General features: G+C 56.3%; 1 protein-coding gene across 1 annotated transcript; it reads right to left on the bottom strand.

Annotated features, from left to right (window-relative positions):
* Positions 1 to 507: 507 nt before the first annotated feature.
* On the bottom strand, positions 508 to 12120 carry CALM3 (calmodulin 3). Its single transcript, XM_044988255.1, has 6 exons — positions 11903 to 12120; positions 5801 to 5831; positions 4048 to 4191; positions 3393 to 3499; positions 3114 to 3249; positions 508 to 1814 (listed from the first exon to the last, which is right to left on the bottom strand). Exons 1-6 carry the CDS (start codon positions 11903 to 11905, stop codon positions 1786 to 1788), a joined length of 450 nt encoding a protein of 149 aa, XP_044844190.1. The 5' UTR covers positions 11906 to 12120; the 3' UTR covers positions 508 to 1785.
* Between the last annotated feature and the right edge of the window lie 311 nt (positions 12121 to 12431).

Below are 12431 nucleotides of genomic sequence, written 5' to 3' on the forward strand. Positions count from 1 at the left end.
GCTGGGTTGGTAAGGTGCCACCAAAAATTGTAACTCAAAAGGACGTGCTTGGCTCACCTCTGCAAACATTCCTCCATGGCCTCCTGGGGAGGGTACATCCCACAATTTGCAAGCCTCTAGAAGCCGTTGCTAAATGGAAGACAAATCTGGGGGGGGGGGGGGGGGCGCATGCAGGGTTTGTGCCCCCCCAGGTGAAATCAGAGTTGACATGCCCAGCCTAAGAGAAGAGAGGGACCTGTGGTCCAAACAGCCATCGCGGCTTCACCGAACCCTCCCACCAAGAGTTTCCATGAGAGTTAGAGGAAAGTGTCGCTCCTGTTAGGCCTCAGCGGCTGTACGCTTGGGATCTGCTTCCCTCGCTCTCCAGCCGGCCAGGGAGTCTGCCGGGAACCAGAGCCAGCTAGGAAGGGAATTTCTGCAGGCAGGAGAAGCTGAATTAAACCCAGGCCCTCTCGCTGCGGCAAGATGAAGATGGGGTTTGGGGGGAGAAGAGACGATTCAGCAGCGTCAGGTAGTCACTGTATTTTATTGGAAAACATTGATATAGTTTTATTTTCACAGCTTGAACTGAACACAACATCGCCCGCTTTCAGACAGCCTCGCTCCCACCAGCCCCGCGCCCCGGCTCTCGAAACAGGCGTCTCCTCCCCCCGGTTCCGCTCCCAGCCCCGGTTCCGCCATGGGGCACGCTCAAGCACCTGCTTTCCGGGGGGAGGGCAGGGAAAAAAGGCTGCTGTTTTATTTTCTGAGCGCTCCGCCCCCCACCCCAAACTTTTACAAAATTAAAAATAAAGAGAAGCAAGTTGACGGCTCATGCTCTCCGCGGCGGGTTGGCCAGGCAAGGGTGGGGGCTTAGCAACAAGAGCACAGACATCAAGAAAGCAAAGGCAGGTCACTAGGTAGAACAGGGGCCGCGCTGGTGATGCCCACCCAGCCAATGGCAGCTGGCGCTCGCCGCGGGTCTTCGCCAATCCCCTCCCGCCCGCTAGCGCTGGCCAGGCAGAAAGCAGCCATGCCTTGTGCAGGGCGGGGACTGGATGGGTTAGCACCAGTATTTACACAGCAGCTCGGAGAGGTGGACGGTGCTTAGGAATCATCGCATGGACATTTACAGTTTGTACAGGGCTACGAGCAAGGAGAAACGAGTCCTGCTTTTAGGATCACGTGTCAAGAGCCAATTTCTTTTTAAGTTTTTTTTTTTGGGCTGTTAAACCCCCTCTGCCTCCCTTTCCCCCCGGATGGTGCGACAAGATCTCTGGAACCCAGGCTCTAGTCTCTGGGATCGTTCGCCGCCCCCTTTCTAAAAAAAAAAACAGACGAGACAAGAGGCTTCCCTTCCTGCCGACCCCCTGTCATTTCCAGGGGCGAGACGCTCTGAGGCCGCGGGGTGAATGCACAGACCCACAGTGCCAGACGCATGCAACACGGTTAAAGTTTGCTCTCGCCGCGGCGTGCTGGGACACCGGCCAGCTCCGTCCGCAGAACAAAGAACCCCCGAAAGGAACTAAAGACATCTGCAAGGCTGAGATTTCCGGGGGGGTGGGCTGGGAGGGGAGGTTGGGTTAGGGCCAGAGGGATGGGCTGGGTGGGGGAGGAGAGAAAGGGGAAGGAGGGACAGGGCACAATCATGCAGTTTGGGGCAAGTAAATTTTTTGTTGCTTAGTCAGATTTCTCCCACAGCCGATTGGAGTTTGCTGAAAGAACCAGGTTACTTAAGTAGAGAGAGAGTGTTGGAGAAAAGTATTGAAGGAGAATGGGCATCGCCAGCCGCCCGTCCAGGAGCCTTCACTTTGCGGTCATCATCTGCACGAACTCTGTGTGAGAGAGAGAGAGAGATGCGAGGGTACAGGATCAGCGAGCCAGGATCGCATCCCCACTCCGCCCTTCTCCAGGGTGTGTCGTGAGCAAGACACGAGAAGTCATTCTTCCGCTCTACTCTGCGCTGGTCAGGCCTCAGCTGGAGTATTGCGTCCAGTTCTGGGCACCGCATTTCAAGAAAGATGTGGAGAAATTGGAGAGGGTCCAGAGAAGAGCAACAAGAATGATTCAAGGTCTAGAGAACATGACCTATGAAGGAGGCTGATAGAACTGGGTTTGTTTAGTTTGGAAAAGAGAAGACTGAGAGGGGACATGATGGCAGTTTTCAGGTATCTAAAAGGGTGTCATCAGGAGGAGGGAGAAAACTTGTTCATCTTAGCCTCTAAGGACAGAACAAGAAGCAATGGGCTTAAACTGCAGCAAGGGAGGTTTAGGCTGGACATTAGGAAAAAGTTCCTAACTGTCAGGGTGGTTAAACACTGGAATAAATTGCCTAGGGAGGTTGTGGAATCTCCATCTCTGGAGATATGTAAGAGCAGGTTAGATAAATGTCTATCAGGGATGGTCTGGACAGTATTTGGTCCTGCCATGCGGGCAGGGGACCGGACTTGATGACCTCTCGAGGTCCCTTCCAGTCCTAGAATCTATGAATGGGGAGGAAAGGGTGGACTCAGCTACAGGAATAGCTCATTAGCCTCGTTCCTCAAAGGGCTCGGGGAGACCCTGTGCCCAGAGCTGTCTGAAAGTGGGGGATGGAAAGCTAAGCACCCCCCGGGTACAAGGGGAATGGGGTACTCCTCTTGGCCAGTCAGATCTCTCAGCACTTCAAAAAGGTCAACCTCGCCCCCATCATGGTGGTGGGGGCATAAGGAGAAGTGACATGCCCAAGGTCACCCAGCAGGCCAGTGGCTGAGCTGGGACTGGCACCCGGCACTCCCAAGTTCCAGTTCAGCGCTCAGGTTCTCTGGCACCTTCACCCAATGCAGAAATGCAGCCACCTCTGGGGTGGAACTCGGCAGCTGGAACAGTTGCGCAGCAGTGCCAGCAGCTGAGAGCTACAAGAGTCCTCTCATTCTGGACATGCATTTGCATGATAAGTTTGGGATCGCAGACCTCTTGAGGCATTTTTTCAGCCGGCAGGACTGTACCATCCAGGGCCAGGTCAGGTCAATGGTGCTCAACTGCAGGGGACCGTTGGGTTGCTGGACCCTTGAGGACAATAGCCCTGGTGGCTGGTTATGTAGGACAGGTGAGGCGTAAAGGGTCAGGTGTCTTAGCATCCCTCTCCGACTCACCTTCATAATTGACCTGCCCGTCTCCGTCGATGTCAGCCTCTCGGATCATCTCGTCTACCTCCTCGTCGGTCAGCTTCTCTCCCAGGTTCGTCATCACGTGGCGCAGCTCTGCGGCACTAATGTAGCCATTCCCATCCTGCGAAGCGGGGGCAACGGAGCGAGGATTTAGCTCAGTACAGGCGCTCCCCTTCCCCCTCCACACACACACCACAGATGTGGCAGCCCAGTGAGTCTGGCACCCACAACGCCCCGCCCCCCACCTCCCAGACGGGTGCTCACCTTATCAAAGACCCGGAATGCCTCCCTGATCTCTTCCTCGCTGTCCGTATCCTTCATCTTCCTCGCCATCATAGTCAGGAATTCTGGGAAGTCGATGGTGCCGTTCCCTGGAAAGGAAGCGCTGCCTTTGAGTGAAGAGGACTAGCGGGGGGCCGATTTGATGAGCTGGTGAAAAGCACCAGGGGATAAGGGAGAGGCGGTGCCAGGCCCGGCTTGGAGCCTGAAGGCCTGTTTGTCTGCAGAGCAGGCAGCACAGGCCACATGCTCTGGTGGGACCCGCCCCTAAGGGCGGGACAGGAGTTCTGGGCCCATGGGCTGTTCAAGCCGGGGCCTCTCAGCTGAAGCGACCAGCGTGGTGGCACCACTCACTGTGGAGCTGGACTGAGGTCCCAAGGAACGGCTGCCAGCAGCCAGCACCGGCCTTGGGACAAGCTACCTCTGGAAGCCTGCCAGGCCAGGGCAACGGGCACCCAAGAACAGCTGCCCACACAGCCCCACTGGGACAAGCCAGGATGCATGAGCCAGGCAGAGCGCCCAGAATGCCTCATCCAGCATCTCAGGTGGTGGGATGGGTTTGCTCCTGGCCGCCGGCCCCTCCCATTCCGCTCCCCACCAGGCAGACTGCCCTCGGCCGCTCAACGCCCTTCCAGCTCACCGTCCGCATCCACCTCGTTAATCATGTCCTGCAGCTCCGCTTCGGTGGGGTTCTGGCCCAGGGACCTCATCACCGTCCCCAGCTCCTTGGTGGTGATGGTGCCGTCCCCATCCTTGTCGAACAGGGAGAAAGCCTCCTTGAACTCTGCGGGAGGGAGAGACCCGCCGCCCGTCAGTGCTTCGGTTAACAAGGATCCTCCACAGGAGAGCTGCTGAGCCTGCTTCGGTGGCTAGCGGGGAGCAGCCGAGCGGCTCATGAGACGGGCGCAGCCGAGCGGCTGTTCAGAGGCAAAATACCCAGTGTGCCTTAATCGTGAATTCCCCACCCTCATCCCCTCACCACTGCTTTCCATGCCAAGTCTGACCCTAGAGTGAATCTGCGTCGTCCCGCTGAGCCTCTGAAAGGAGAGTGAATGGTTGTAAGGGGCCCAGCTTGAGCACTGGCTGCTGCCAGAGACGGGACGAGATGGCCCCATGGCTAGCGATTCCCATGCTGGTCAAGTTAGGCCACTTGAGGGAGGTCCTCAGCACCCGTCAGCCTAGGGATGGTTAGAGAGCCTAATGCTAAAGGACTGGCAAGAAGCTAAATTACAGCTATCAGCAAGGGCACCAGCCAGTGGGGTAACCCGCTCTTGCGGGTGCCACCCTGGCGTTCCTGTGTCCATCCCGTTCCCCAGTCGTCTCCCACAGACGGCCTCTTTGCTCAGTCTCATCCAGGTTTGAATTTTCCAACGGGGAAAATTCGCCGGGGATCACGCTGCCGCTAAACTCAAATGACCGCAGGCTGCGGTGGGCAAGCCCGGATGCCCCGGGCATAGGACAGCAATCAGAAACGTGGCCCATTGCAAGAGCTGAGCGGTCTCCAGTGCCAGTCTGCAGGCTGCCAAAAACCCTAAGACGTGCTTCTCTCCATGACCGCCACAAAGAGGGGGAACCGCAAAGCCGGCTACGCACCGAGCCCAGGGAAACAGACGGTCATTAACAAAAGACTAGAACCAACCTTCCGCGCTACTCATAGCAGGGACAGGATTTTAATCAGATTTTTAAGATGTCTTTAAGTGTTCAATGGGTTTCCAGCTAGCCGGGGGCAGTGTCCTCCAGGTAGCACTTGGTGGAGAATCTCATCTACTGTCTGCCTATTCATGCCCCGGCCCCAGCAGACCGAGGTGAGCTGCAGGAGTGGGGCTGTCAACGCTGCAGCCATTAGTGCGAAGACCTGGCAGAGTTACAGAGCACTGCTACACCTGAAAGTCCTACACACAGCGGAGAACCTAGCCTCCACCCTGGAGCATGCTCGGTCCTGCTTTGTGGGGAGCATGGCCCACCCCACTCCCCAAAAAGTCATCTTCACCCCCCACTGGGCAGCATCTGCAGCAAGACCGGAGACTTCTCCCTTTCCCCTGCTCATCCACAGCACAGGTGGAGGGGGAGGGGAAAGGGGTCACTACAGCTACACTGATTCTGCACGGAAGTGGTGTGTCGGGAGACGCTCACCCCACTTCATTCTACGTGGGCTCCCCTGTGTTTAGACTGAACAGCTAAACACCCTGGATCGGTTCTTCCAGCCCTACACGCCCGTGTCCCCGGTGGGTACGACAGAGGACAGCTGCACCTGGGGACGCTGTGGGTATTGGGTTCCCTCCCCATTCTTCTGAGCCCTGGGCCTGGGGGCGATCACCACAACGCAGAGCCTTTGCGATCGCCAAGGTTACAGCAAACACTCAGCTAGGTGGCGGGGGAGTGTTAGGACTCACCTGCTATCTGCTCCTCGGTCAGCTGGTCGGCCTAGAAGGAGCAGAGAGAAGTCAGTCACCAGGGCACGGAAACAAACAGTCGGTTGTTACTACATCGAGAAGGCAGCTCTTGGCAAAGGGGGCTGGACTGACAGGCCTGACCGGTGCCCTCCTCTATGATTCAGGTGGTGGCAACATAATCACCCCCTGCTTTGAGAGCACCACCCCTAGGATAACGGGGGGACAGCCCTAGCTCCCCACGGCCCAGCCACTCCTTGATCTCCGTACCGGAAACGGTGATCACCAGATCCATTCCTGACAGGCTACTGCCTCCCAGGGCCAATGTACGCTGCCCCAACCCCTCAGCATGGAAGTCAAGGGTGCAGGTGCCACTCGAGGGTGGCAGCTGAACCCCCAGCCACTGTCACAGACAATACCGCCCGTGTATTTCCAGTTCCACTACAGACTGCACGAGCCTCTGGCCCCATGTGTGAGACAGAGCCAAGATCTGCCTCACAGGGGCCTTAGTTCAGTAGGGTTTATACCAGGGGTCGGCAACCTTTCAGAAGTGCTGTGCCGAGTCTTCATTTATTCACTCTGATTTACGGTTTCGCGTGCCAGTCATACATTTTAACCTTTTTAAGCAGGTCTCTTTCTATAAGTCTGTAATATATTAACTAAACTATTGTTGTATGTAAAGGAAATAAGGTTTTAAAAATGTTTAAGCAACTTCATTTAAAATTAAATTAAAATGCAGAGCCCCCAGACCGGTGGCCAGGACCCGGGCAGTGTGAGTGCCAATGAAAAATCAGCTCACGTGCCGCCTTCGGCACACGTGCCATAGGTTGCCTACCCCTGAGTTTCTATGGAGCAGAGTTCAGACATCAGGGAAAGGCAGCGTATTAACAGACAGCCTAGCCAAGCTTCCTGAGCCTGCAAGGATGCCACCAGTCCCAAGCACCCATGGGCTCTCCGCCAGAGACAACCATACCATGGCAGTAACGCCGGCGGTGCAGCCCTTTGCTGAGCCACACGTGCCCGCATCCGGATTAAGGAGAACACCAAAGCTGCTGGAGCCCCAAAACGTAGGGTTTGTAAAAAAGCTCCTGACACAAGGCTGGGGGAACAGGATTTCAGCACACAGGCCTGTTGGGACCTCAAGCTTTGTCTGCAGTTTTGGAAACTGCAGCACCCAGAGGCAACCGCATGAAAACGACTAGAAATGGCGAAATTAACGAGGTTCCATTGTGAATGCGATCTAATCCCTGGCCCCAAGGAAGGGAGAACGGTGCAGTGCCTGGGGGCTTTCAGCACCAAGGGCGGAGCAGAGCAGCAATGAAGGTTTCATACTGCAGCCTATCACCATAGTATCCGGATGTGTCAAATCAATAGCCAGAGGGAGGTTCCTAGTAGCCTTATTCCCTTTGGGACAGCGATGCCCTGCTCCAGAGAACGGCTCACCGCAGAAAGCCCCAGGGTAGCGTTTGGGGAGCAGCACCCGCTAGAAATGCAGCAGCCTCGCAGCCAGCCAGGGCGGGAATCAAGACAAAAGAGCAATTCTAAAATTGAGTGAAGGGAGGGTAGTTTTCCCAGCCATAGGGGGTGACGGGGGTGGGGTCAGCTCCCCACAGTGGGTCAGATGAGGGCATTCATGTTGAGGCAGAGACAATTAACTACAGGACCAAGTTGCTCCAATCTCTCTCCAATTCCATCTGCTTCCGGCACTGGCCTGAGCGCACGCCAGGGGACTGGCAAGGGGCATTGGACGTTTTCATCTTTGCTCATTAGCTTGGGGACTGTCGCTCCCCCAAAGCTAGATCGAATTCTGCAGCCACCCACGCTTGAGCCGAAAGCAGGATCAGGCCGTGAGAACCCTCCAGGGAAGATACAGGGCAGCGATGGAGATTTCTGACATCAGGCGGGCATCGAGGTATCTTCAACTGCAGGGTGAAACCGATGCCCATACAGTCACTAAAAATCCCAAGGCACTTTCCCTAAGAGACTGCACGTTAGCCCCAACATCCTGGCCCAATTCCAACCAGGCAGAGTTATTCAGCCTCCTAAACTCCCCTGCAGTTTCAGTAGGAGAGAGTTCTCGTCTTTCTACTGCGTAAGCATTGCTGAGGCAGTGATGAGACAGGCACATCTTGTAAGACACAGCTCAGATGAAAGGTGCTCCAGAAACATAGGTTGGTAAGGAGAGAGCAGTGAGCAAAGATTAATTCGTTAGGCAGGAATATCTACCAGTCAACTGAGAAAGGGAAAGGCAGCCACAGCTGATGGCAGTTTGTGGGGGAGAAAACCACCCCCGCATGGCTTGGTGTGAATGAGGCGACTCCATCCATAGAGGTGGAAGGTCATTACACAGCTCCCCAGTACTGGAAGCAGCACTCTGTCCTGCTGCAGTGGGGAGAGACTAGAGAATTTGGAGGGCTTTGGGGAAAGGAAGAGATCCTGCATCACCCCATCAGAGATAATAAAGGGCTGATCAGTCAACACTACTTCTGTAAAGGGAAATCACGCCTCCCAAATCTATTAGAATTCTTTGAGGGGGTCAGCAAACAGGTAGACAAGAGTGATCCGGTAGATAGAGTCCATGTGGACTTTCAGAAGGTCTTTGACAAGGTCCCTCACCAAGACTCTTAAGCAAAGCAAGGCCGTCATGGGATAAGAGGGAAGGGCCTCTCATGGATCAGTAACTGGTTAAAGACATGAAACAAAGCGTAGGAAAAACGGTCTGTTTTCACAGTGGAGAGAGGGAATTCGTGGCATCCCCCAGAGGGGTCTGTACTAGGACCTGTGCTGTTCACCATATTCATGAATGATCTGGAAAAAGGGATGAACAGTGAGGTGGCAAAGTTTGCAGATGATATAAAATTACTCAAAACAGTTAAGTCCAAAGCAGACTGCAACGAGACAAAGGGATCTAACAAAATGGCAGATAAATACAATGCAGATTAATGCAAAGTAATGCATATAAATGCACATAATTCCAACATTACGTACAAAATGATGGGATCTAAATTAGCTATCATCACTCAAGAAAGATCTTGGAGTTATTGTGGCTAGTTCTCTGAAAACATCCACTCAGTGTGCAGCAGCCGTCAAAAAAGCGAACAGAAAGTTAGGAACTGTTAGGAACGGGACAGATAAGACAGTGAACATCACAATATAAAGCCCTGATATGCCCGCACCTTGAACACCATGTGCAGTTCTGGTTGCCCCATCTCAAAAAAAAGATATATAATTGGAAAAGATATAGAGATGGGCAACAAAAATGATTAAGTGTATGGAACAGCTTCCATGTGAGGAGAGATTAATAAGACTGGGACTGTTCAGCTTGGACAAGAGACGACCAAGGGGGATATGATACAGATATATAAAACAACTGGGGTGGAGAGAGTGACCAAGGAAGTGTTATTTACCCCTTCACATAACAAGAACTAGGGGTCACCCAATGAAATTAATAGGCATCAGGTTTAAAAAACAAACAAAAGGAAGTGCTTCACACAACGCACAGTGGAACTTCTTGTCTTGGGATGTTGTGAAGGCCAAAAGTATAACTGAGTTCAAAAAAGAAGGAGATGAGTTAATGGAAGTCACGCCCATTAATGGCGGTTAGCCAGGATGCTCCAGGACACCACCACGTGCCGTCCGTCCGGGTGGCCTTAAGCCTCTGACCACCAGAAGCTGGGACTGGATGATAGGGGATGGATCACTCAGGTGATTGCCGGGTTCTGTTCATTCCCTCTGAAGCACCTGGCACCGGCCACTGTCAGACAGGATACTGGGCTAGATAGACCTTTGGTCTGACCCAGTATGGCCGCTCCTTTCACTGTTCTGAACCTGGCAGGGCCTGTAACCTCACAAGGCACAAGACCAAAGCTCAACGTAGCACCAGGATCTGCCGCCCAGCAGGAGCTCAGCATCCTAACCATCCTCCTCCCCAAAGAGGAGCCTCCATCCCTTGGGCATGCCAGAAGGAGGTTAAACTTCATGTCCATCTGGGTGCTTGCTCAGTGGGTTTCCCTTCCAAGATCCGGTTCAGGTAGGAATCTCTCTCCTTTGCAGCCGGGCTCCACTCCTTACTCATGCTGAATCACCCACTGCAGCTTCCTGTTCTCCACTCAGCACTCCCACGGCCAACAAGTCTCCCCTCTCCTACGGGCTACCCAATGAGTTTCTTGAACCCTGCTCTGGACACCATCAGCGACAGGATTCTGGAGCCCCTGGTCTGATCCAGCCTGGCGAGCCCTAGGTTACCAAGTTCCTAAGTGCGCTCTCCAGCACACGCCAAGGTCACATTCCTTCAGGACGAGCTCCAGGGCGCTTCAACCAAAACCCTGGTCAGCTGCTCCCTGTAACTGACACACCAGCTCCCAACCTCAGTGATTCTCGTCCCCCCCAACCCTTCACGAGGCACCCTCCCCCAACCTTGAAAACCCCAGCAAGGCCCTCCTGCACCCTCATACCACCCATCCTCAAGTCCATCTCCATCCAACCACGCCAGCCACACCCCCCCACCTCATCCCTCTCCCTAGCCATCACAGAACTCCCCAAAGTCATCTCCCACTCAGACTTCACTGCCAACCCCATGATCCTCCTCCCATCAGCTCTGGGAGTTCCTCCACCAACCCCCTAGCGCATCTAACCCACACCAAGATGGTCCCAATCCACACACTCCAAAGTCCTGTCTCCCTCGTAAACACCCACAACCTCTGGTTCCTATATCCCTAACCCCATTCCCTCTGAGTTCCTTCCCACCCCTCATTTACCTCCAAACCCTCAGATCTCCAATTACTCCAGGCCCATCACTTCCCCCACTTGCCTCCCATAACCTCAAGCCATCCTAGCCTCACACTCTCCGGCTAATCCCCCCAAAACCGCCAAACCTTTCCCCCTTGAGCCAGAGAGCTTCTACCAGGTCATTGCACTATATCCCCAAGCTGCACAGATCCAGACCCCTAAGCTTGTCACCCACACTTGCCTATCAGGACCCCAGCAACCAACCCACTCTGTACAAACTCTTCTAAACCCCCCAGATCTTCCCCCTCCACACTACAACCCTTCGGTCTCCTTGTGACACCCCTTAAGTGCTGCCGCCAACCCTCCCATGCCCCAACTCACCTGCCAGACTCTCCACACCCCCTGCCTAACATCCCCAATCTGTCTCCACACACCCGGCTTTCACAACCCTCCCAACACACAGCCCATCCTGCCCACCCCCTTCCCAACCCACCCTCCAACACCTAATCCACCCCAGTCCCTCCTCCTCACACCTCCGCTCCTCACTGTACCATCCAACCCCTAGCTCAACTGGCCCACCCCCAAGACACCCTCCCTGCCACCCGCCTCCAGCCCCCTCCTCCAGACACAGCCTGAAACTACCACCCCCACCTCCTCACCCCCAGCCCCCTCCAAACCATACACATCACCACAGACCCCCATCTGCACCCCTCACACCCAGCAGACACCCCCTCCCTCCCCCACAACACCCCAACCCCCTCCTTCCAACCCTCGCAGCCCCTCCAATCCTAGAACCAGCCCCCTTCCTAACAACCCCCACTCAACCCAGCTCCCAAACCCCTCCTACCCCCCAGCAGACAGCTCCCGCCCCACCCGACACCCCCACCCCTCCAAACCCAGAACCCCCCCCAGCAGACAGCCCCCACCCCCAGCCCCCTTCCTAACCCCTCCCAACTCAACCCAGCTCCCAACCCCCTCCCACCCCCAGGGCCCCCAAACCCCTCCAGCCCCTGGGCCCTGCACCCCCCTTCCTAGCGCCCCCAGCCCCTTGCACCCCCTGAGCCGTGCACCCCCCCTTCCTAGCGCCCCCAGCCCCCTGCACCCCCCCTTCCTGGCGCCTGCACCCCCCCTCCCAGCCCCTGAGCCCTGCACCCCCCCTTCCTGGCGCCCCCAGCCCCCCACCACCCGCTGAGCCCTGCACCCCCCCTTCCCGGCGCCCCCACCCCCCTTCCTGGCGCCTGCACCCCCCTCCTAGCCCCCACCCTCTAAGCCCTGCACCCCCCCTCCCTGGCGCCCCCTAAGCCCTGCACCCCCCCTTATCGACACCCCCCTTCCCCTCCTAGGCGCCTCCATGCCCTGGGTGCTGCCCCCCCTCACCATGGCGGGGTCCGGCTCGCGGCGGCAGGAGGCTCCAGGCGGCGGCGGCAGCGGCAGCAGCAGCGGGTGGGGGGAGGGAGGCACCACCAGCACCAGCCGGGACTCGCTAACCGCTTCACTGTCACCCGCCCCTCCGAGGCCCCTCCGCCAGCCACTCGCTGCTCTGGCCCCGCCCCCGGGCCCGCCGCAGCAGAACGGGCAGCGAGAGGCGCCTGCAGTGAAGGCCGGACGCAGCCGTCACGCCCCGTCCCGGGGACTATTTTCTCTCTCCGCGCAGGAACACACGGCTTGGTCCCGTCACCAATGTGTAGCGCCTTCCCATTGGTCCGGAGGCGGCGGCTGGATGAGAGTGCGGCGCTGATTGGACGCTGCTCACCTGCAATGCGTAAAAATTGGACCGGGCCATGTTAGGGGGAGGGCGGGGAGACGGGGATGGAACCAAGCGCGGGAGGGGGATCACGGGACTGGCACAGCCAGACCAGGGTAGCTGAGGGGAGGAGAGGGGCATGGACACCCCCTTTCCCGGAAT

This window comes from Mauremys mutica, chromosome 15 (genome assembly GCF_020497125.1).
Source record: "Mauremys mutica isolate MM-2020 ecotype Southern chromosome 15, ASM2049712v1, whole genome shotgun sequence".
In the NCBI taxonomy this organism is placed as follows: Eukaryota; Metazoa; Chordata; order Testudines; family Geoemydidae; genus Mauremys; species Mauremys mutica.

Bases quoted from the DNA above. Each gene is read 5' to 3' on its own strand.
- CALM3 (XM_044988255.1), bottom strand. The intron at 3,500-4,047 runs GTGAGCTGGAAG...CTTCCTTTCCAG, and splicing joins TAACGAGGTGGATGCGGACG to GGAACGGCACCATCGACTTC. The intron at 1,815-3,113 runs GTGAGTCGGAGA...TCTCTCACACAG, and splicing joins CGGGCAGGTCAATTATGAAG to AGTTCGTGCAGATGATGACC.